Source organism: Paramormyrops kingsleyae, chromosome 24 (assembly GCF_048594095.1).
Source record: "Paramormyrops kingsleyae isolate MSU_618 chromosome 24, PKINGS_0.4, whole genome shotgun sequence".
Taxonomy (NCBI): domain Eukaryota; kingdom Metazoa; phylum Chordata; class Actinopteri; order Osteoglossiformes; family Mormyridae; genus Paramormyrops; species Paramormyrops kingsleyae.
Genome location: NC_132820.1, coordinates 27,991,641 through 28,017,444, shown reverse-complemented (window position 1 = coordinate 28,017,444; position 25,804 = coordinate 27,991,641). Strand labels below are relative to the sequence as shown.

The 25,804-nt window shown below is 41.9% G+C and overlaps 1 protein-coding gene across 6 annotated transcripts in view; it reads left to right on the top strand.

Annotated features, from left to right (window-relative positions):
- Nucleotides 1–19,570, top strand: part of LOC111840391 (polymeric immunoglobulin receptor-like) — a 43,085-nt gene extending 23,515 nt beyond the window's left edge. For 2 of the 6 annotated variants that reach the window (XM_072706698.1, XM_072706704.1), the window contains exons 5-9: nucleotides 805–829; nucleotides 12,516–12,598; nucleotides 13,496–13,533; nucleotides 13,841–13,900; nucleotides 14,536–19,570. In XM_072706698.1, coding sequence (XP_072562799.1) covers nucleotides 805–829; nucleotides 12,516–12,598; nucleotides 13,496–13,533; nucleotides 13,841–13,900; nucleotides 14,536–14,631 — 302 coding nt within the window. In that variant the 3' untranslated portion in view covers nucleotides 14,632–19,570. The remainder of the gene's footprint in view (nucleotides 1–804; nucleotides 830–12,515; nucleotides 12,599–13,495; nucleotides 13,534–13,840; nucleotides 13,901–14,535) is intronic. The other 4 variants (XM_072706703.1, XM_072706700.1, XM_072706699.1 and 1 more) reach the window with 4 other exon arrangements.
- Nucleotides 19,571–25,804: the final 6,234 nt, after the last annotated feature.

The window sequence follows — 25,804 nt, the reverse complement described above, 5'->3', positions numbered from 1 at the left end:
TGGTTGTTGTCATGAGTATTTCGTCCACGTTTCAGTTTGTTTCCCCAGTCCATCATTGTATTGTCCGTCTGCCTTTTACCTGCCTTACCTGTAATTAAACCCCGTATTCCCTGATACCCTGACGTCTGCGCCTTTGTCTCCGTTCCGTCCCGCTCGGCAGGACAATATTATTATAATTAAATGTATTAATGGTTTATTATCCATCCATCCATCCATTATCTATACCGCTTTATCCATCAGGGTCGTGGGGAAGCTGGAGCCAATCCCAGCATCATCGGTCGAGAGGCAGGGTACACCCTGGGCAGGTCACCAGCCCACCACAGTGTTTTATTATTAATATTAAAATAATTAATAAAAAATCTTTATTTTAAATGTATTTTATTATATAATAATAATTACTATTACTACTGTCTATCATTGTCTAAATGTATTTTTACTGTCTAAATATATGTATTCAGCTTGTGTAAACATGCACGATGCTATCATAGCGAATGCGTGGCTGAGACTGAAACTTTATCCTTTGTTTCTGCTGAGAGACGTGCTGCGTGACTCATTTCCCTGCGCGTACAATTTATCTTAGGTCGGCGTTCACGGTTTGACTTCTGAGATTCAGATTGAGTTCCGGGTAATTTTTTTTTCGAACTGGTTGGTTCGACTTTTAAGAAATTCGAGTTCTAATGAGTTCAAGAACTGAGGTACCACTGTATATCGGTTTAATGACTTACAGAACAGGGTTTTCTATTTGTAAATTAACAATCCTTTCTCCTGTTTCCATGGTTGTGCTTTTCTCTGCACGTGATGAAGAAGGAGAGAATAATGAAAACCTGAGGTAAGCATTCAGCAGCATTTACAGTAGTGTGGGGGTCCAGCTAGCAGCATTTACCTGGTCACACTGTAATGGGAAACTGCCATCATATTTATGAGAATTACGATATTGCTTTTCATTTTTTTTCTTAATTACAATAAACTTAAGATGGCATCCCATCCAGGGTGAGCCCCTGCCTTCTGCCCTGTGCTGCTGGGGATAGACTGCAGGGTTGTTTGGTGGATGGATGTATTTTATAAAACCGTATAACATGTTTTATAATAATCATAATAGAAAATGCTGGCAGTTTAAATTCTCTAGCTATTTTCATGCTCTTTGTTAATGTTTCCTGATCCCCCCCCCCCCTCCCCGCTTTTGAGGGGGAGAAAATAAAACTTCGATAAGTAGAATCCTTCAATAGGTCTGGATACCTTGATATTTGAACTCATCAAACTGTGTTGACCATCACAAACTACTCATAGCATCTGTTTGCTGCAAGTAGGAGTCCCCTCACACACTCGCACATCCCCGTGTCTGTGTACACATGCGGACTCATTCCCGTGTCTGTACACACATGCTCACTCTGTCTCCCCTTACCGCCGCTTGTAGGTAGACAGAGTAAAATCTGAGAATTCCTATTCTGCCGTTGCAGTCTTCGAGTCCTGAACAAGTTGAGAGCTGCCTTAAATTGTGCTGGATGAAGTTTTGGTCACGAGGACCAAAGCCGTATGCAGTACATAAAAAAAAGCAACCCGGAAAAACAATCTGTCATACATTTCTTGCTATTTGAAAGAACACTAAGTAGACACAAATTCTACATAGGCTTAATCTATTGCATGTAATAAACATGAGATGAAAATAACTAGAGGTGAAACTGTATGAAAATTTAATATCGTGATTATCATGACCAAAATTACCAGTTATCAGTATTATCGCCGTGTTAAAATGGGCCGAAAATGTTTAAAAAGTACTGAAACCATTTCACCAAGTTTTATATCGAAAACCACTAATAAAATTAGCAGCACTATACACTTAAAACAAAATATTGTAGGCAATAAAATAAACCAATAACCAAAGTTTTTTAAAATAATAATAATATTTAAAAAATTCATCAGCATCATAATAAAACAAACACCGTGCATTCTGCTATCACTGACTCTATAGTTTGTTGTTGCCTCTATACTTCCGTCCTATTCTATTACAGTGATTCCTTGGAACACAAAATTAATTCATTCTAGAAGACTGGTCGAGTTGCGATTTGCTCGAATTCCAAGTCGACATTCCCCGTAAGAAATAACGTAAATAAATTTAATCCATTCCAGAACCCCAACTGATTGCCTGTTTAAACTTATCTACCTACCTGATTAATGATAAAAAGCATTAACAACCTAATTCACATATGAAACAGCACACAAACAGAAGCAATAAACATGAAGTAAATGAGAACCCCATACTCTGAAGCGAGAGCAGACACACGTGCGCCACCTTCAAGTCTCGCTATAATTTCCTTTTTCCAGTTACTCTCACTGCTTTCCTATTTGGTTTTCTGCTATCACTGCTCACTTTCTTAGGGGCCATGATTACTGTTTCACTAAATGTACTGTAAATCAAGCACACAAAAAATCACACTGAACACAGGAACACAGCTTTTGCACGTCAAACTTGGTTGATCGGTCAGCCCATCAGAGACGCGTTTCGATCTGTACAAATTTTAGCAGGTCCATTTTGATTTGTCGTGTTCTGAGTTTTCTGTCAAGTTGTGGTTAGATTGTTCTTGGCCGAGCCATTCGAGATCCGAACAGGTAAAGTTGAACGCGTCTTGACTTTTGATTGAAGTACATTGAAACAGCTAGTAAACGTTTCATCCCTATTGTCAACAATTTTCCTATATCATTGATATGCTAATTTGTTACTGCAACAAAGAAAATGACTTGACATTAAATGATGTTTGTCAGAGTAAAGCTTTAAATCTATTAACGTATCCTGTTACAGAAGCAGGGCATGGTGCAGGTGGGAAAAGAGTATGATGATCCACTTGTGACTTGAGACAGAGGTGTTTATTAACAAAATGGAACACAATGGGGAAGGCACTTAATAAAAGGACCACGAGGGGTCAAAACAAAAAGGAAAGTAACAGAAAGTAACAGAAGGAAAAGTAACAGAGCAACCTAAGAAACTAATAGCGTAACCAAGGAAACTCAACTAACCACGACTAACTACAAGAAACCAAATGGAAACAAAGTCAGGGAACAAGGCAACGCCAGGAGCAAGAACAGGGGGGTATTCCATGAAAGTAGCTAAAGAAAGGCAGACTTTCCCGAAAAACTCAAATTCAACCTAGCTCCATCTCTAAACTTAGCCTCATATCGTTCCACAAACGCAGTTCAGCTTTAACTAATCAAGGCTCATTCAAGACAGACTTGCATAGTCTCACTTAGTGCGCACACCCGCCATTTTTAAAAAGCCCAAATGAATGAATGATAGATCGATCAAATTAGTCGGAAAGCCTGTAAAACGAGAGCGGTGTTTCTTTCCGCTGCAGAACAAACACTGCTGATGGAGCTGTATGAAAAATACAAAGATGTAATCGTTAAAAAAGGCAATACTGTGGCCATAAACAATGAATTGCAGAAAGACTAAATGCATAAGTTACATAAATGTTACAAGGGCTTAGTATAGTGGCACGGTAGTACAGTGGTTTATGCTGTCACCTTATGTCGGAGAGAGTGATCAGCCCCCCCCGGCTGCTGGCCCACAGAGTATGAGACACGCGCTGTTTTACTTGTACAAGGGGAGCCACACCTTCTACAGTGAGTTACAGTGATGGCTTTCAAGGTGTGGCCCCTGACAGAGTTTATTTATACTATAAGGTAAACATACTGATCAGGTTACATTGTGGGTGTGAACAACATTTGGAATGGGATAGGATGCAATGGGAAAGTGGGAGTGGGAACAGGAACAACAGAACGTACAGCAGAGGTGGGCTCATCTGCTGCACGTGATGGAAAATTACTGGTAAACACTTACACAGTGGCTTCATGAAACAAGTTATGCATTCTTCAGAATACACGTGAGTGATAATATATATATATACAATTTCAACCCAACACCTTATAACGCGAAAGTTGCTGGTTCGATCCCCATAGCTAACAGCTAGGAACTTCCTGGGTTGTGTTCACATGTCATTATTACTGTTTAATATTATTTGATCTCCGTAAAATACTTTCAATCAGATCCGTGTGAAGTGTTCTGCACAAATTACCGTATCTTGTGTTTGCTATTTTAGTAATAAACTTTAAAAGTAGACAGTGACTAAACAAAATATAAAAAAGAGAGAGACTTTATAGTTATTGCTTTATTAACCCCCTTTAGTAGTATCGTTTTCCTGTCCGCGATTACGGGTGTGCGTTTATGACATTCAGTGAGTAATATTTTCTATGCATTCAATGTAGTTGATTGATTTCTGTATGCGCAGTGTCGGTGTAGTTCTACCAGATTGCTTATATGGCAGCCTTTTGGATTTCCATGCCCTGTTATGTTTATGTAGGAATTTGTAGTGTGCTTCCACAGTATGCGGATATTATTAGTTTGTTACTGCTATTAATCGAGTTAAGGGAGCGCCTCCAACTTATTATATAGTTTTATTTGTGATCCTTCAGTGCCATCTTGTTGACATACTTGGAACTACCATAATTCAGTTACCTTTTCTGAAATGTTCAGTTGTTATCCCCTTTATTGGTTTTATTCCAGAACCACGCCCACAGAGAAGTATACTGGACTGGATGGTGCCTACTGTTTGGTTGTTGTAATTGAACCAGCATTGCAGAGTAAACAACTTAAACCCACCACAGCTGTGTTCCCAGTTCTCTGACCGGCACTCTTCTGAGAACACTGCTTCATCCTGAACCACAAATGAATTAGTCCACCTAATCCTCCCCCACAGAATCTGTTCCCACACGTTGGACGTTGTTTGAGACAACGCTAAACTAAGCGAGACAGTTAACCTGGGGTGCGTTTGTTTTTCTCTCGGAACTCGAAAATTCTGAGTTGAGTGACATCACGTCCGACAATCTCCCATTCAAGCCACCACATCTCAGAATAAACATGGCTGCCTCCATGAACACGCTGCTGTGTGTTGTTGCTTTATATTTTAGCAGATTTGGAGTGAGATAATTTTTTCCGAGAGACAAACAAACAAGAAACAAACCAAAGACACTAACAAGTTTGGTAAAAATCTCACATTGCATGGTAGGATACTGTTTACGGTCATGATATGGTGTTCTCTAAATTGGACACGTGCAATTATATTTATAACTATTAATACATTTAACAGAATAAACATTTTTAAAGATTTATAAAATAGAATTACTGTTGAGTGTGTAAGCCGCCATGTTTAAATTACATCACTCGCACAAGAAAATTCTGCCCGACATCAATGTCATAAAAGATGCGTGTTTCCGACGGGAAGTGATGTTTTTCGTGAAGTTTCGTGACGTTTTCATCCGAGTTCTGACTTGGAGAGAAATAATCGAATTCATAATTGCTAACTTGCGTGGTTCAAACTATGTAAGTACGACGCAGGTGTGTCACTACCGAAAATGTTACACCTACCGAAAATGTAACTTCCGCTACTACGCATGCGCACATTCATCACGCATGCGTCCACGAAACCACATTTTCTGGCACTTCTTTATTACGCATGCGTAATGTACACTTCCACAGGCCCGATACTGCGCATGTATTCACATTTTGCGGCAGACCGTGATTGCGTGATTCAGGGCGTGGACGTCGTGTATCATCATTCATTAGTCACGTATTGTGAGATGGGTCATTGATGTTTATATTTGTAGTTCAGCCGTCACTTTAGTGTGGTATTTAAACCATATTGCTTTGCCGATTGTAATATTTGCATCTGTGTGCGCGTTGTTTGTAGTGCCTGACAGTAATCTTACATAAGGTTTTTCCCAATGGTATTGCTGAATAGATGCCTTTTCTTTAGAAATTGTAATAAAATTGAGGTGTATATCAATCTTGTGTACCCATATTGCTTATCAAGCGGCTGTGATACATGTACAGCATTTTCTAAAAAAAAAAAAAAGTCACTCCAAAATAATAGTTAAGAACTTTTATTTGCACAACATAAACAATGTTTATGTTGTGCGGTTTGGCCCAAGATAAAACAATCGGTCGTCTGTCAGAAACAAATATAATTTGCTTCATTTAGCACCACAAGACACAGCTGCCATAACTGACACGAGTGTGTAGTAATTACACTGATACAATTAAAAAAAGAAATGACTAAGGAGAAAAAAAAGCAGGCTTAGTTTAACCCTATGGAGTGAACCAGTGGCCCCTTGCATGGGGGGGCATTTCTTCCCTCTTTGGAATAATTACCTTATAACTTCAGATATAAAAGTCACAGACACATGCCTGATACCTAAAATCAAAGTTGACCCCTTTACAATTGATTGTAGGAAGTTCAATAACGAAATGAATAACCTGTGTATAATTTATGGACATGCGAATATAACAAAAACAGCTGGAAAAATACAAAATCTGTCTTTGTGTCTTGGATTTTTGTAAATATTTCAAAAACTACATGATGGAATAGGTCCAATTTTAAAAAATCTGGTTCCCAAACTTGTTTTCTACATGTGTGCCCAATTTCATATCATTTGATGCAGCCCAACAGGTTTTACGGAGGAAAGAGCAAATGGTGCAACTGGGAGCCTTTCCTATCCAAAACCTAACCTAAACTAATCTGAAACCTATCCAAAATGGCAATAGTGTAACTAGCAGTGTTTTTTGGGGTAGCAACTTTCTTTCTAAATGCATTACCACTTATAGGTCATAAGTAACAATTTGTCACACATCATCACCACACATTTGTAGGAAAATCTATATTTTATTCACACGACTTGTGCCAAACCTATCCAAAACCTATCCAAAACCTATCCAAACTGGCCACAGTGTAACTAGCAGTGTTTTTTGGGGTAGCGTCTTTCTTTCAAAATGCATTACCACTTATGGGTCATAAGTAACATTTTGTCACACAACATCACCACACATTTGTAGGAAAATCTATATTTTATTCACACGACCTATCCAAAACCTATCCAAAATGGCCGCAGTGTAACTAGCAGTGTTTTGGGATAGCGTCTTTCTTTCTAAATGCATTACCACTTATGGGTCATAAGAAACATTTTGTTTCTAACCCTAACCCTGCATAACTGTGCCCAAACAAAGCCCGACAAGTGCCCCGCATAACTTTGCCCAAACAGAGCCCCGCGTAACTTTGCCCAAGTGAAAGCCAAAAGCGCTGCATTACTTTGAACACTTCAAAGCTTGACAAAGGCAATGCGGAACTTTTCCCAATGTACCACAATACAAGTGTTACCAAAGCAAATGTTAATTGTAATTTGCTGAATCACGGAATTATAAAAATCTATACAATAAAAGAGTAAAATGTAAACTGTAAATAAATGTACTTATGTCGAGCGTTGCATCCTCTCCGCGCAAAAAAGCGTCCTCCATCGAATCAATGGATAAAAGCGACACTTTCTTCCCCCGAACCACTCTTCAAAATCATCTTCTGTGCTTTCTCAACAGTGAAAGTCATCCGAGCCATTTTTCTTCAGTCAAAAAAGTTGTTGTCCGAAAATAACTGGGTAAACTCACGGAGACTACGTGCGCAATGCGTACTCGAGACACTCCCACAAATACTGCACTTGCAGAGAATAAGTTGCGCATTTATGTCCCCAGCGCGAAAAACAATGCCCAATCAGCACATCCCATACCATTTTGCAAACCTTAGACACACCTCTATTGGATGAAGCAAATGACACTGTATTTTGATGTTCATGTAAAAAGTTTATTATGGTGAAACATAACCATGGGCAAAGGTTCAGTGCGTAAAAAATAATGTGCTAGCAGGGAAGCAGAGAATATATCTGAAAAAATACTTGACAATGAAGGATTACAGTGATTGATTTATGTACATAAGAGATCAAGCTTTCAAATGAGGGTAACTTTGTCATTTTATTAATTGGTTTTCTTCTAAAACTCCGAAGATAAAAAACATTGCACGAATGTACAGAATGCCGACTGACATTTTTCCGCGATGAGTGAGCAAGCTATTTGAGAGCATTACAGTCATATTTATGGAAAAATGCGTGTTTTGTCTTAATACTGTGACGGTTTATGAATTATTGGCCGTGAAAGAAATAGTTTGAAGTGCTTAGTTTTCATTTTATTACCACTTATATTTTACTTCCTGACACTCGACCCGTTTAAAGATGGCTACCATGGTCATTTTATTTTTACTTGTTACAAAAAAACCATGGCACAAAAATTGCGCAACTTTCTACAGATATTATCTGAAAGGTTTTTTGTAGTGTAACAAGCCGTTTTTGCTTGATTTGATACATTTGTTTCTTTTATTGAACGTCATTTTTTTTTGTTATTGAAAATTTGAACGTATGCGTCCGAACCACTAGGCGGCGACAGTGAAAGAGGTAACTTCACAGCACATCGAACTGGGAGTAGTACATAATGGTAACATTAAAGTAATGTCACCTTTGACTGTAAAATTGATGGCCATACCCTGTATTTTACGTTGCTCCTTCTGAAGCACATTGGGCATTAAAGGCCTATGCGAAATAAAATCTTTTAAAGTCGAAGGACCCCATCATTATCCGGTTAAATCTTCTCTTTCTTCTCGCTGTCGACATTCTTATCAAAAATCAACAGACGATGAAATGTGACGCGATGCCGTAAAAATAGCACGCCTCCTTCCAGAAGTCGCAAGCGTGCGCATGCGTAGTAGCGGAATTTTACATTTTCGGTAGGTGTAACATTTTCGGTAGTGACAAGGTGTTTCCCGAAACCATAGTTCGAACTACGCAGGTAACGACACCGCGAACTTACGTAGTATGATGCATCGTTAAACGACGCAGGTGTTTCCCAAAAATGTTCAAACGAACATTCGCAAACACTGTCGTTAAGTTGCATAGTTAGAAGCTTAGTTCCGGGTAAATGAGGGTGAGGGTGAAAAATACAGTCTACGAAGGTTATAGTCACGGTGTAAGTACGAAATTTAATACTCTTTAATACCTAATAAGGAATAATTTAGCTCTGCGATCACATATAATGTGAAGTTGTCTGAAAATGTAGTTTGAAACGTAATTTTTGTGTGGGTCTCTGGTCATAAATACGGTCTGTAGTGAGCAATAGGGATAATTCTCAGACTGCAAAGTATTGTATTAGCACAGGGGTAGCTAATTTTATCCAGAAAGGGCCGTTAGGCATACAGCTTTTCACTGCAACTCCGTGCTTAGAGTAGTTATCATTAATCACATGGTACACTTCGCCACATGTATAAAAAATATATACTAAAATAAAAAAAGAAAAGCCAAAAATAATAAATCATTATCCCTTATATGTGTACATGTGTGTATTTGTAGCCCTATGCAGACCATTGGGTGTTGTGCAGTTTCTTCATTACACACATAACTTAAGAGGGACAACAGTCACCTTAGAAAAGGGTACAGCACTTTGATGAAGTATTCCTTATTCACTGACAGGTGTCATTGCCATAATGGAAGAGTACAATGACATTACAGTGGTCAGATACGAATCCATGCCTTTGTACTTGGGAAATGACGTCTGTGCTGTTTGGATATTACACGCACCTGTCTATTCCAGTCAGCCATTAACATTCTGTAAGCGACAACGTCGGACTAGGAATTTGTAAGTTTTCGTAGTGTGATTGAAACACAATGAACTGCAAGCAACATAATTACAGATGGCGCGTCTTTTACAAAATGGAGTGTCATACAGTTGCTAAAAGTTCTTCTGTTTAATTACCACTCCAAGAAGCGTCATTATGTTGCCGCTAGGGCTGCACGATATTGGGAATAAATCACATTGCAATATTTATTCTTTCTGCGATATATATTGCGATATTGGGATTTTTAAAATTCTAATTAGTTAAATAGCTCTATTGCAGGGGTATTCAACTAAAATTTAAAGAGGTCCAGTTAGAGAAAATTTCTTGAAGCAAAGGTCCGGAAGATCATAATGTCTAACTATTTAGTGTGATGTATATTTAAGTAGCATATCAGTTGTATCAACATTGCATGTAATCAGTACCTGATTGTCAAATCAAATTAATTCAGTGCAATTCAATTCGAGATGTCTGCACACACATGTAACGGTTCTTACCTTGTAAATAGTATGCTTTTGTATTTAACCATGTACTGTAAACACACTTTTGACGTAGCTCATTTTAGCTTTATAATGGAATAATATAGATTTACCGTAAGATTTCCTGAGCAAGTCTGAAATCATGAGTGGCGTGCCAGATGCTGAAAACGTACAATTTTTATTTCACCTGAGATGATCTATATAACAGATAATATTACTTTATACATATGTTAAAAAGCGGAAACTTCCGCGAACATGAAATCACCAGTAAACTATGTCTATTTATCCAACATGTTATATAATACATACTGTATTTGAAAACTTTTCAGCTATATGATTTCAGGACAGACCAGCTACTCTCTTAGGAACATTACGGATTTTTGGTTGCGTGTGTTCGCTTCGCTGCTGTTATTAAGCAGTCACTCTGTTAGGAACATTATGGCTTTTTGGTCGCTTTGCTGCTGTTATTAACACTAATGGCACATTAGCGCAGACAAAGGGCTATCGGTCCAGGTCCGTATCGGACAGCTTCTGGGTCTGGCGCATTCCACCTGTTAGTGACCGCTGCTGTATTGGTATAATTAATCATTCTAGAAAGATTGACCTGATTTAGCCCAAATATAATGGTAATGATAACTTAATCAGTACTAAACAGAGCATGAGCATTAAACTATGGAAGCTTATCACATATGAGAGTTAACATGAGTGACAAAATAATGCTGGGTTAAATGGTTAGAATGTTTGTGCTTGGTGGTTCGTTCTGTGATCGACATGTTTGTTAGCTGCCCGTGCAAAGCTGCGTGTTGGCTCCGTATCCAAAAACCTTTAAATTGATCTAAATTATATTAGACAGACTTTTGTGGATGTTGAAGAATAAGAACAGTGTGACATTTGTTAGTTCAGCAAAAACACAAAAAGCGTTGTCCACGCCGCTTAATTTAATTTGCGTTACTTAACATTGCACATCCTGCGATGTGACTATTGCACGTGCGTACGTCGCAATGACGATGCTGAAACGATATATCGTGCAGCCCTAGTTGCCGCTATTGCTATTTCTGAATTGTTCATGTTATCGGTATTATCTGACTGACACAATAAATTGTTGACATATCATGTGTGATTATTATATATTTATATGATATTACACAGTTCCCGAGTTTTTGTGAAAGTAGTTTGTTAGTTTATGCACACGACTCACCGTCAGTCAGACCAATCAGCGTTGGAACCATGGTAGTTTGAACTACGGTAGTCCCAACTAACTAATGTGGTTCAAACAACTGTGGTATGACGGTTTTGGGAAACAGTCGCACTTTGGATGTTAGTTAGTTTCAACTACCATAGTACGATGCATTGTTAATGCTAACTTCTGTCGTTGTTTGGAAAACACATCCCTGGTCTGGAGCAGACTTGTTCACTCACCTAAGTTACCATGGTAGCTCAGCGGGGATTCACTTAAGACACATTGATGGAACGGAATTTCCACTTAAATGACCCAGACTTGTCGAAATAAGTCAGAGCTTCCCTTATTCCTGTTTTGTGAAATACCCCCCAGGCAAAGGAGCAAAGCAACAACACACAGAAACAGCACAACAACTAACCGGGGGAAATAAACAAAGGCAGGCACACAGGTAACAAGGACTAACAAAGGGCAGGTGTGAATCTTCAAAAACATCAACCAATCAACAAGGCATAGGACAACAAGTAACAGGTGAAATAAATTACCAATACATGACTCAAGAAACTAGGGAGCATAACAGAAGACTGACAAGGCTAGGAAAATACTAGGAACAAGTACAAGCAGAACATAGTTAACACAGGCACAAACAGGGAAGACCAAAATCAGGAACACAAAGACAAAGAAAACAGTACCAAACATTAAAGAAAATAAGGTCAATGTAAATTAAAAGGACTGATGGCTTAAGTCTGGCCAGCCTCAAGGTCATAACCAGAGGGGATAATAGTCCGAGCCACATGCTCAACCCACTGAGCAATGCAGCAGTCCAGAGAACAAGGAAAACACAGTAGGAACTTAGGCACACTGGGGCTGAAAGGCAAGAGAGAGGGAGGAGGACAGGATGGCCAGCAACACCTGCTGGCCCAACAGAAAGGAGACACAAAGGACAGGGTCGGATGGCCGCTGACTTACAGTATTGTCACATACAGTAACGTAACATTACAATATACTGGGGCTCAGTAGATTTGAACTTGCAACAACCTGTAGAGAGATCTGTTGTTCACAGTATTGTCTAACAGGCCATTTCGGGGTGACTGGCAATTCCACGCCATACAATATTACAGTGTCAATCAAAATATTTAGTATATTAAATCACACCGAATGCCTCATCAATCATGGCTGGATAAGCTTACGAGTTGAGACCTTTTGCTTAGTGTTTGGTCCCAACTCCTTCAAAAATCTCTCCTGCATGCTGTGACTATACTGTGTTACTATAAAGCATGAAAGACTTTACTGTTCAAATCCACCCTCTTATTCAGCTCTTTCTTCCAGCTTGTTTCTGTATGTAGGACTGGGCTTATTGGTGCTGCTGTTGATCATCATCATCATCACATGGAAAGTTCGGGACAAACACAGTGAGTATCTGCTGATGCAGACGGTATATAAGTGACCTGACTGTCTGAGCAGTGATGCATGTCCCTCTGCACTCCTATAGGGAGCAGCTAAAACTTCATGCTTTTATCCTTTTCCAAAGATGGCTGGACAGGGGCACAGACAGTAGCATTCAGACACACAGGTTATACAATAACATTAAAACACAAATCGTGGTCACAGCCTTTTTGAGAACACAGAGTAAAACAGTGCAGAGCCAAAAACCACTATGGTGCAAACAGGACATCAGAGCACGGCAGCCCTGAAGGAGCCTTTCCTACACGATCCTGCAGGCTTTCCTCTGGCCCCCTGAGTCTGTGTCCACCCAGCTGAGTTTATAAAAACCCTTATTTAGTTATTCCAACCAGGACTGGCTGGGATTGAATGACTTTTTACCTGCAAGAGCAAGGTCATCCACAACCTCGCTTCTCCATACCTCTCTGATCTTATTCACATTGCTACTCCCTCTCGTTCCCTAAGGTCTTCCTCCTCTATTCACCTCATTGTCCCTTCTACCCGCCTTGTCACTATGGGGAGCAGGGCATTCTGTTGCTCTGCTCCCCGACTCTGGAACTCCCTACCAAAAGACATTAAAAAGATAAACTCCTTTTCTCTTTTTAAATCTAAACTCAAAATGCATCTGTTTAAAAGTGCCTACTCTCTGTGAATTCTTTCAGCTTTTTATACTATTTTAGTTTTGTAATTTGTTTTTTATTCTGATTGTTCTTATTCGTTGTGTAATTCTGTGCGGTGTCCTTGTGTGCTCTGAAAGGCGCCTTTAAAATAAAATGTATTATTATTATTATTACAGTTAAGAGCAGAGATACTGGAGTGAGCAGAATAATTTTCTGTTTTTTGTTTCCTCATTTCTTTCCTCATAGATAAAAAAATGAGCATGAACCAAAATCCAGGAAGGATAGTAAGTTCATATTTAATATGGGAAGAAACTCTGGAACACTCTGTAGAGTTTTGTCTTTTCTAAAACAAACCAAACTCTGTTAGCAGCCAGAAACTCATTAGGAAGCTTATTTCTGTATAGAAAGATGACATGAAACTCACTTGAGGCATGATGCGAAATGTTTTGTAAATGGAAATTAACTAATGTATTTTTAGGTCCAAATCATTAATTGATACATCAGATCATCACCAAATCCACCATTATTCACCATATTGATTGTAAAATAAAGGACAGCTGGTTCTGCACAAATAATGTGTTCCTCTCTCAGGCCTTTGAGGAGCCTGGTGCTGATGTCATCTACAGCTCAATTGTCCTGTCAGATCCAAAGGTAAGATGATTTTGTGTAAATTGGTGTTTGGTACAGGCATAGGACCAGTATCACAATGAGAGTGGCACATATATCAATAATGTACTGACTGGGCAGGTACATCTACACCTCAGCTGATCTCTCAGATCCATGTGCATCAGACTTAACTGTTATGTACCAAGAAGTTATCAGAATCAGAATCAGAATCAGAAAAACTTTATTTATCCCGGAGGAAATTGCTCATGTTACTACAGACGGTCACACATAGACACAGGACAAGAACATAAAAAGAAAAGACTATCAGATATAAGAATAAGAACTAAAAATAAAGTTATAAGAGACTCTGCGCTATGTACACCATGATAAATACAGAAGCAGAAATACAATATATATAAATAGAATAAATACTGTTAAGTGGTAATTTACACAGGTAAATTACTGTGTGAACATTGCACATCTGAATAGCAGCAGGTTTCTTGCCCAGGCTGTGGTATGGTATGTAAGGTAGGTATGGTGTGTGGCGGGATGGAGTTTATTTATTTATTTTAGCATGTTACATGATACCCCTGATATTTCACAGTGATTTGGATGGGTGGTTTGGGAGTTTATGGATTTGTGGTTTTGTCCCTCCACTGTAAACAGCTAAATGCTCTCAGCAGGTGTCCTCTGGATATTCATCATACTGTCCTGCTGTAACCCCAGCCAGTGATGTGGTCTACAGCTCAGTTGCCCTGAAGCACAAAGAAGTTTAGACAATCTGCTGTGTTCGCGCCGTAAGTTTGGGTTACGTGCCGTAAGGAAAATACGTGCCGTAAGTGTAAGGAGGATGCCTACAGGTTCTCCGGACATCCTGCCCACTCGCCCATTGGTCAACCGCTCCCTTGACTCCTCCCTCTGGACCTGGCCCCGCCTCCCTTGCCTTCGGAGCAGTTTCCGGTTCGTCGGCTGAAGAGGCTGCAGCTTCACCACTTCGGCGGCCCGCTACTTGCTTCTCGCCTGCTAGCTCGCTCTTCGTCCGCTTTGCTTTTTGTATGACTGCTTGTGTATGACTGTTTTGTTCTTGACTTCTGATTTTCGCCTCATCCCTTATTGTACCTTCGCCCTGGTTTTGACTGTCTGCTTGGTTTTGAACCTTCGCTTGTACTTCAACTTCGCCTCTCTGATCTCCCCTCTGGATACCTTTGCTTCGACTGTGTGTTTCGTGTTCCACTAGGTGTGTGTAGGTAGTGTCTGCCCTGTTTGTTTCCTCGTAAACGTGGGGGTTATTGTTTGTTTGGGTTAGAGAGGCATTGTTGTTTCATTTCACCCTTTTGTTTTCACTTAGGATTAGCTTGGCTTGGGGTTATATTCAGTAGATGTGGTTTTGTTTGTTTCTTTGGCCGTTGTCACTCCTGACGTTTGTTACACCTAGTGTTTGTACAGTGTCTGTGAAAAACTATAAAAAAAAACTATAAAAAAGACTCCCTTTGTGTCCCGTGTTCCCTTCTAGCCCTGGTTGTCCTGTCCTTCCCAATCCCTCCTTCCCTTTCACTTTGTTAGGCTCCAACCCTAGACTGGAGCGTAACAAAATTGGGGGCTCGTCCTTTCCTTCTTTCCTTTTCATGCTTGTCTGGCGGATTTTTTTTGTGTGGGGGGGGTGTTGTGGTTGTTGCAATAATAGTGATGGCCCGGTTCGATCTCGTCGCTTTTACCATCTACCCCACACTTGAACAATTCGATGAGTGCCGTAAAGACGATTTGCTGCAAATTGCAGAATTCTTTAATGTTTTGGTTCCCGCTGAGGCATCCAAGCCTGCTCGATGAATTGATTCAGCTAGGTATTCTGCCTGAGTTGGGTGAGTCCCCGAGTGTTGCTGCTAACCCGGTACGGTTGTCTGCTGCAGCGGAGGCCAGCAGCAACGATCTAGGGGTTGGACACCGCATGGATCTTGGAGATCCCCGCTCAACCAGGGAGGACCTATTGCTTACGATTAAGCTAAGGGAGCTCGAACTCGAGATCAAAAGACAGGAATACCAGGCTCAGCTACTCCGTGTCCGGGCAGTGGAGATTGAGGCTGACAAAGAGCTGGAATTACGGCGGTTGAGCATGGGTGACCAGAAACCGGTGCCTCTTCCGCGTAAGGTACCCACACCAGGTAGGACTCCACCAGCAGCCCGCCCCGCCCGAGACCAAGCCGATGCCCTAGACGCTCCTAGGCCCAGTCCCCGGTCTCCCTTGAGTTCGCCTGTCTCTCTGGAAATTGGTAAGTCGAGCTTTGATGTTAGCCAACACATCGGTCTTGTTCCTGTGTTTCGGGAAAATGAGGTAGACGCCTACTTTTCCATTTTTGAAAGCATTGCCATGATGTTGAACTGGCCCAAACATCTCTGGTCACTATTATTGCAATGCAAGCTTGTAGGTAAGGCACAGGAGGTTTGTTCGGCTCTCACGTTAGAGCAGAGTCTCGACTACGATATTGTGAAGGCTTTATGAATTATTGCCAGAAGCCCATAGACAGAACTTTAGGAAGCTTCAGAAATCCGCCAGCCAAACATACGTGGAGTTTGCACGTGAGAAAGCAGTTCTATTTGATAAGTGGTGCAGCGCCAGCGGGGTGCTTAATTTCTACCAGCTTAAGGAACTGGTATTGCTGGATGAATTTAAAAACTGTGTTCCTGATCGGGTGGTAGTTTATTTAAATGAACAAAAGGTCGGTTTTTTGACCAAAGCTGCCACCCTCGCTTACAAGTTCATTTTGACTAATAAAACTGTGTTTATCCCGACTCCTTTGCCTCGTAAAACTCACCCTCGTCCAGTTGTGGCTTCTCCCTCGTCAGCACCGTCTCCCCCGCCCATGGAGAAACGGGAGTGCTTCTATTGTCATGAAGTGGGCCATATTATATCTGTTTGTCCTGCGTTAAAGCGCAAGAAAGCTCGCGCAGCAACCAGAAAAGTGAATGTTGCTGCCTGCCCTGACAGTTCTTCACCCTCGTCCTCTCGTATTGACACTGCTTTTGAACCTTTTGTATTTTCTGCTTCTGTTTCGCTCAGTGAGACTGACGCCCGGCACCCTGTGACTATCCTGCGGGATATGGGAGCCGCTCAGTCCTTCTTGGTAGAAGGGGTTATTCCCCTGTGTAACGAGACGTAATGTGGTACGGACGTGTTAGTACAGGGAATTGATTTATGCGTGGCTGGAGTTCCCTTGCACACCGTTTATTTGTGTACTCCTGATTTCTCGGAATATGTGCGGGTTGCTGTCCAGTCCAAGTTACCTGTCCCGGGTATTACATTTATCCTTGGGAATGATATAGCGGGAAGGAGAATTGTTCCCTTACCCGAGGTGGTTCCGGACCCTGTGATATCTGATAGCGGTGTTGCGGTGGATTTGCCCCAAGTGTTCCCTGCTTGTGTGCTTACGCGAGCACAGTGGCGCCAGCTCGCCGATATTGACCTCGAGGACACGTTCATGTCCGTGCCAGTGTTAGACAAACCTGTGACCCCGGTTCCTGATAACTCTGTTACCTCCCCTGAAGTTCCCTCCACTAGGGATGCACTGATCTCAGCTTAGAAAGAGGACCCTTCCTTGGAAACCTGTCGTGCCTCTGCTATGGACAAGCCTGACGTGAAGGAGCATCCCACAGCGTACTTCTTCCGCGATCGGGTCCTAATGCGACAGTGGTCCCCACCGGACTCGCCTTTTGAGTGGGCTACGGTGTTCCAGGTGGTAGTCCCGAGATTGTACCGTGATTATGTGTTGTCCTTAGCTCATGATCACCCGTGTTCAGGTCACCTCGGTATCCGGAAGACATTGTCCCGCATTTTGCAATATTTCTATTGGCCGGGAGTTCATTCGGATGTGAAAAACTATTGTAAAACTTGTCATGTCTGCCAGGCTGTGGGTAAGCCCAATCAGATAATTGCACCTGCCCTGTTACATCCCATACCTGCAGTCGGAGAACCCTTTGAACATGTCATTATTGACTGTATTGGCCCGTTGCCGAAGACTCGCTCGGGTAATTGTTATTTATTCACCTTGATGTGTGCTGCAACTCGCTACCGGGAAGCTATCTCCATACGTAGTCTTGTGAAGAGCCGGAAATTTGTGAAACGTCAATTGGAATATAGTGCCATAAATCTTTTTTTAATATGGTCCTGTTTCATCATTTTTGTAACTTCTGTTTGTGATTGTGAATCCCTCTCGGAGTTCACTCTTGTGTGGGGGGGTGTCACGTGCCATAAGTTTGGGTTACGTGTCGCCCATCGGTTAACCGCTCCCTTGACTCCTCCCTCTGGACCTGGTCCCGCCTCCCTTGCCTTCAGAGCAGTTTCCGGTTCGTCGGATGAAGAGGCTGCAGCTTCGCCACTTCGGCGGCCCGCTACTTGCTTCTCGCCTGCTAGCTCGCTTTTCGTCCGCTTTGCTTTTTGTATGACTGCTTGTGTATGACTGTTTTGTTCTTGACTTCTGATTTTCGCCTCATCTCTTATTGTACCTTTGCCCTGGTTTTGACTGGTTTTGATTCCCAATCCCTCCTTCCCTTTCACTTTGTTAGGCTCCAACCCTAGACTGGAGAGTAACAGCTGTAACATGAGTTGTAATAAATTTAGTCTGTGTGATGGTGCATCTGTGCATGTTTCCTTTGACACTGTGTACAGCCACGATTCCAACATCATACATGCAGCTTATTTGACTTGAAATTTTAAGCCAAATGAAAGTGAACTAAAAGAGTTTCCCAAATTAATCTATCCCTCTGGTTCATTTCCTGTTCCTGTAGCAGTAACATTAAGACACCACACTCCCTGAAATGCCAAGGAAGGTGTTAGTGCTTCAGAAACCAAACTGATGTTACTGCTCATCTGTTCCTTGTCCAGTAGGGGGCAGCAACACAGAGAGGCTCCTCTACATGTGGGGAGCTGCTGCTCAGGATGAGAGCTGTGAGGGACACACAGATACTGCAGTGATGGGGAGGGATCATCACCAGAGAGGAGCATCTCTCAGTAATGTGATCTGTATTTAATTGACATGCAGCACTCTCTCATTACAGTATGACAGTAATAATCAGCCGGTATGAACCACATTCATGGCTATTGCGCATTTAAACTATATTTACTTACTTGTATGTCACTTTGGACAGAAGCATCTGATAAATATAATACATGTAAATGCAAGGTATTATTGGGGTGGTCTGGTACTTTTCATTCATATAAATGCAAATAAAAATTATCATTCCTAGTTACAGTTTTTTGAGACAGTATTTGCTGATGTCTGATTTTCTCTTGTGTATATACAGCATGTGCTGGTGAGTGTTTAGTGAGGTCTGAGTGCTCTGGCTTTAATTTTATGCTGTTTCTTCTTGTACTTCACTGCCCCCTGCTGGATTAACTTTGACAAGGGAGGGGTTAAAAAATGAAAATGAATGGAAGTAAAAAATACCAAATCCTTTTGTGTTATATTACAAAACATCTGTGTAACCTTGCAAACTTTTGCCAAATTTGTGTTGCCTTGATATTTTTTCATTTTGGTTTTACTTCCCTATGTGTACGTAGTAGCTCTGTATATTTTAGTATGAGACTTGCACAATATTTTTTTTTCTAAGATGATATTATGCTTTTGATTATTGATAAGTGGAGTGTTATTTAAAAAGCAGACCACAGACTGTGTGACTCAGCCTACACAAAGTATGACAAAAAAATAAAAACGCTTTTCATTACTCCTGCATGCTGCAGTGGTATCTCAGTGTGTAACATGGACGCCTCATACTTTTCAGGGGTTTGGGTTTGAGCTCTCTAAACTATAGAATAACTACACAGCCCCGATCATGACATAATGATAGAAATAATATAAGCCTATATCGTAGCCACGTTCTACTACTACAGCAGTCCTCCTGTATCCGCAAGTGATATGTTCTATGACCTATGGCGGATAGCCAAAATCGTGGGTAATACCCAGACAGCACACATGTAGAGCACACACTGCATTTTTTTCTCCTCTATATGTCTCCACATGGTATTTTTTTCTCTCTAGACGCAGTACATGCCAGTGTTGAGGCAGCATAAAAATATTCATTTACAGTTTTTCTCAGTTGCTTTGGTGCATTTCTCACAACAGACTTAACAGTTGCATACCAGCAAGTGCATTTCTCAAAACACTTAGTGCAAATAGCAAAACATCATGGATGACCGACAAAAGCAGGTAACCTCTTCAAAATACTTAGTCCATGCCTCAAAAGCGAGTATTTATGTCATTGAACATGTCAGTGCTATCAAAATCCCAAGTCCATGAATCATCGTCCACGGACATGCCAGCCAAAATGTAAAGTCATGATATCAATATAAAATTGGCACAATGTAAACATTTTCTGAGACAAAACATCTGAATGACAAGGGCAGGAAACATAAAAATAAAAAACACTGATTGCGGGAGATTGATTCAAGAAGAATATTTTATTGATTGCATTGGTACAGTGTGACTGTTATCTGCAGTCTGGCAAAAAAATGCATTTCAATGCTTTATGCATAACATATGAAATGAAACAAAAAACAATTACAAAATCAAAAAGGGGAACAATATATACAGACTGAAACTCTAAATGCTTTCTACAGTTGCAGGTGATCCTGTATATTGGGCCACATGTTCTCATCCACATCACAACGGATATCTTCCTTTGCAATGTAGCGTGAAGAGATCCTCCTAGAATGTCTTATCCAGCCTCTGCAGGTGCCTGCTGCTATATCCCCACACACAGCTTCCATGGCAGCAAGCAGTGTCATTTGTGTATGAGGGTTACGGTCATATACCTTCCACCTCCAAGCTGAGAAGAACTCCTCAATTGGGTTGAGGAATGGGGAATATGGTGGTAGGATTTCCATCAGCATCCTGGGGTGGTTGGCAAACCATTGCCTGATTGGGTTGGAGTGATGGAAACTCTCATTACCACAAATGATCACATACTTTGGTACATTTTCCTGACCAATATCCTTTTAAGGAATGAGATCCCTGTAGAGGGTGTTCAAGAAGGTCAGCAGATGTTGGGTGTTGTATGGCCCCACAAGAGGGATGCGAGTGTGGAGGTCATTGTCCGAAATAGCCACACACCCTGCTGGCCTGGCATGTCAACAGCAGCTCTCTGTTCAATCAGATTATCTCCTTCCTTTGGCCAAGTTGAAGCCAGCCTCATCTATGTATATGAAAATTGTGCAGAAATCATTAGTATTGTGAATACATGCCAAAATAGTTTTATAGAAACCTATAAGATACACTTAATAGCCAATGATATCTTGTTCAATACTTTTGACTGCAATGACTTACACAATGACAAAACGACAAGTTTGTCTGGAGTGTAAGACTATGCAAAAGAGGGCTAGCACAAGGCATTTTGAGCATCATGACATAAGCAACCGCTGATGTATGATATAGCTGAGAATTGCACATAAGCATCTGCCTGAATGTACTAAAGCAATTGCAAAATGACGAAAACAACCAGAAATTGCTCTTATGATCTGCACAACTGACTAGAGGTTGTGGGAATTGAACGAGCAGTTTTGAGAACTTCAATTCTGTTGTGAGAAATGCATCAAAGCAACTGAGAAAAACTGTAAGTGAATTTGAGACATAAATATATAAACATACATATATAAATAAACTGTGGAAAAAGCCTCAGTTATTGATGTCCGTACTCTATATATATATATATTAGGGCTGTCAAAATTAACGAGTTAATGCGGATTAATCCATCATCATGATTAATCTGATTAAAATGTTTAACGCAATTAACCCATTTGCAGCGCGGAATGACTCAAAATCCCTGAAATGTCTCTCAACCCATTTTGGTCAGTTTTGGTGCGTTCCATTTGCCCTCGGAACTCATATTCCAAGTCAGATTCCGGAGTTTTGAAACTGGAACTGACGACATGCGCACTGCAGTTTCTCAGGGATCCGAGAAATATCTCGGAGCAGCACAGAGGATCCCGAGTTCAGAATGCAAGATGGCTGCGCCTTTTATCAACAGAAGGGAAAGTTATAGTTTTATACTGTTTAAGCACTACTTCTCATTTGTAGCTCATTAAAATTAAATACTATACCGTCCAACTTATCCGTGGACGTGTTGCTACATAGTTTTATACGTAAAACACTGCACGTAATGTGTTATCAACTGATATTGCTAACAATGGCAATTAACTGGGCTAGAATTGGATTTCATGATTAGTCGGATTATTTCTCGGATTTACGGTAGTTCAGGCTAATTGTAAGTGAACGAAGATAAAGACCATTTAAACTGAGGTACCTTAAATCCGACAAGTTGTCCGACTCAGTAAAAAATCTTGCTTTTTGATATGGGTCTATGGTATTGCACTTCTATGGCAGATGGAATGCATCCGACTCGTGTTCAAGATGTTCAATAAACATGTTAAGTGCATAGATATTCCCTTTTTTCTTGAGTCTGTTTGCTCATGCAAAATGAAATGTGATTAATATAGATTAAAAATCGTGATTTTTAATCTATAACCTTAAATATTTAATCGTGATTAATCTAAATTAAAAATTTTTATCGTTTGACTGCACTTTTTATCAGCACCTTATTCACTGTGTGTATGTGTGTGTGTACATATTTTATTCTTTGGATTTTATTGTAATTTTTTACTGTGTATCTGCTGGCGCGCGCCAAACAAAATCTCATTGTACTTGTACAATGAAAATAAAGCATCTTTATCTTTATCTTTATCTGTTGCGCTGCCTGCCGGGTACTGACTCTTCATTAGTATGTGTATAAATGGTGTGAGAGGGAGTGTTACGTGCCGTAAGTTTGGGTTACGTGCCGTAAGGGATATGTGCCATAAATTTCGGGTACGTGCCGTAAGTGTTACGTGCCGTAAGTTTAGGAGGATGCCTGCAGGTCCTTCGGACGTCCTGCCCACTCGCCGATTGGTCGCCCGCCCCCTCGACTCCGCCCTCAGGACCTGACCCCACCTCCCTTGCCCTCGGAGCCGTTTCCGGTTCACCGGCTGAAGAGTTCGCCGCTTCGTCCCTTCGTTGCCCGCTACTTGCTTCTCGCCTGCTAGCTCGCTCTTTGTTCGCCTTTGCTTTATTGATTGATTGTGTATGACTGTTTTGCCCTTGACTTTCAATTCTCGCCTCGCCCTTATTTGTACTTTCGCCTTGGTTTCTGATTGCTTGATTGGTTTTGGACTTTCGCCTGTGTTTCGACTTCGCCTCTCGGTTTTCCCTTTTGATACCTTTGCCTCGGCTTGGTGTTTCGTGTTTCACTAGGTGTGTAGGGAGTGTCTGCCTTTTTGGTTTATTCGTTAACGTGGGGATTATTGTTTGTTTGGTCAGGGAGATAGATTTAGGCATTGTTGTTTTGTTTCACCATTTTTCTTTGTGTTCACTTAGATAGCTCAGCTTGGGTTACTCGGTAGATGTGCTTTTGTTTGTTTCTTTGGCCTCTGTCACTCCTGACGTTCGTTACACCTAGTGTTTGTACTGTGTTTGTGGAAAAACTATAAAAAAAACTATAAAAAAAAGACTCCCTCTGTGTCCCGTGTTCCCTTCTCCTAGCCCTAGTTGTCCTGTCCTCCCCAATCCCTCCTTCCCTTTCACTTTGTTGCGGTCCAACCCTAGACTGGATCGTAACAAAATTGGGGGCTCGTCCTTTCCTTCTTTCCTTTTCGTGCTTGTCTGGCGGATTTTTTTTGTGTGGGGGGGTGTTGTGATAATTGCAGTAATCGTGATGGCCCAATTCGACCTTGTTGCGTTCACCCTTTACCCCACACTCGAACAATTTGATGTGTGCCGCAAGGATGATCTGCTACAGATAGCAGACTTCTTTAACATTTTGGTTCCCGCTGAGGCTTCCAAGCGGGTTGTTAAGCAAATTCTGCTCGATGAATTGGTTCAGCAAGGTATACTGCCTGAGTTGGGTGGATCCCCTAGTGTTGCTGCCACCCCGGTTCTGATGTCTGCTGTAGCGGAGGCCAGCAGCGACGATCCAGGGAGTGGACACCGCATGGATCTTTGAGATCCCCGCTCAACCAGGGAGGACCTACTGCTGACAATTAAGTTACGGGAGTTAGAGCTTGAGATTAAGAGACAGGAGTACCAGGCTCAGCTACTCCGTGTCCGGGCTATGGAGATGGAGGCTGAGAAGGAGCTGGAGTTACGTCGGATGAGCATGGGTGACCAAAAACCGATGCCTCTTCCGCGTAAAGCACCCACACCAGGTACGCCTCCACCCGCAGCTCGCTCCGCCCGAGACCAGGCTGACGCCCAAGACGCTCCTAGACTCCGTCCCCGGTCTCCCTTGAGCTCGCCTGTCTCCCCGGAAATTGGTAGATCGAGCTTTGATGTGAGCCGACACATCGGTCTTGTTCCTGTGTTTCGGGAAAATGAGGTAGACGCCTACTTTTCCATTTTTGAGCGCATTGCTATGACATTGAACTGGCCCAAACACCTTTGGTCACTGTTACTGCAATGTAAGCTTGTGGGTAAGGCACAGGAAGTTTGTTCGGCTCTTGCGTTAGAGCAGAGCCTGGATTACGACATTGTGAAGGCTACTGTGCTTCGCACTTATGAGTTAGTGCCGGAAGCTTATCGGCAGAACTTTCGAAATCTTCCCAAATCCGCCAGCCAAACATACGTGGAGTTCGCACGCGAGAAAGCCGTCTTATTTGATAAGTGGTGCGGCGCTAGTGGTGTGTTTACCTTCGACCAGCTTAAGGAACTGGTCCTGTTAGAAGAATTTAAGAACTGTGTTCCTGATCGAGTGGTAGTGTACTTGAATGAGCAAAAGGTCACTTCGCTAACTGAAGCTGCCACCCTCGCTGACGAGTTCGTTTTGACCCACAAAACTGTGTTTGCTCCGATTCCTTTGCCTCGTAAAACTCGTCCGATTGTAACCTCCCCTTCGCAAGCGTCTCCACCACCCGTGGAGAAACGCGAGTGCTTTTACTGCCACGAGGTGGGCCATATTATATCTGTGTGCCCTGCATTAAAGCGCAAGGAAGCTCGTACAGCAGCTAGAAAAGTGAATGTTGCTGCCTGCCCCGACAGTTCTTCGCTCTCGTCCTCTCGTATTGACGCTGCTTTCGAACCATTTGTATTTCCTGGGTTGGTTTCGCTCAGTGTGACTGATGCTCGGCACCCTGTGACTATCCTGCGGGATACGGGAGCCGCTCAGTCCTTCATGGTGGAAGGAGTTATTCCCCTATGTGACGAAACGTACTGTGGTACGGATGTGTTGGTGCAGGGAATCGATTTGTGTGTGGCTGGAGTTCCCCTGCACACCGTTTATTTGTGTACTCCCGATTTCTCGGGATACGTGCGAGTAGCTGTCCAGCCCCAGTTACCTGTCCCAGGCATTACGTTTATTCTTGGGAATGACATAGCGGGGAAGAAAATCGTTCCTCTACCCGAAGTCGTTCTGGACCCTGTGCTGTGTGAAAATGATGTAGCGGTGGAACACCCGACGGTGTTTCCTGCGTGTGTGCTTACTCGTGCACAGCGGCGCCAGCTCGCCGACATAGACCTCGAGGACACGTTCATGTCCGTGCCGGTGCTTGATAAACCTTCGAAGATTGAGTCTGTGACCCCGGATCCTAATAACTCTGTTACCTCCCCTGAAGTTCCGTTCTGTTTGTTTTCTTATGTTTATTTTGTGGTTTTTGTCGTTTTTTGTTTGGGATCTGTGTATTTTGGTGACCCGTGTGGGTTCACTCTTGTGTGGGGGGGTGTTACGTGCCGTAAGTTTGGGTTACGTGCCGTAAGGGATATGTGCCATAAATTTCGGGTACGTGCCGTAAGTGTTACGTGCCGTAAGTTTAGGAGGATGCCTGCAGGTCCTTCGGACGTCCTGCCCACTCGCCGATTGGTCGCCCGCCCCCTCGACTCCGCCCTCAGGACCTGACCCCACCTCCCTTGCCCTCGGAGCCGTTTCCGGTTCACCGGCTGA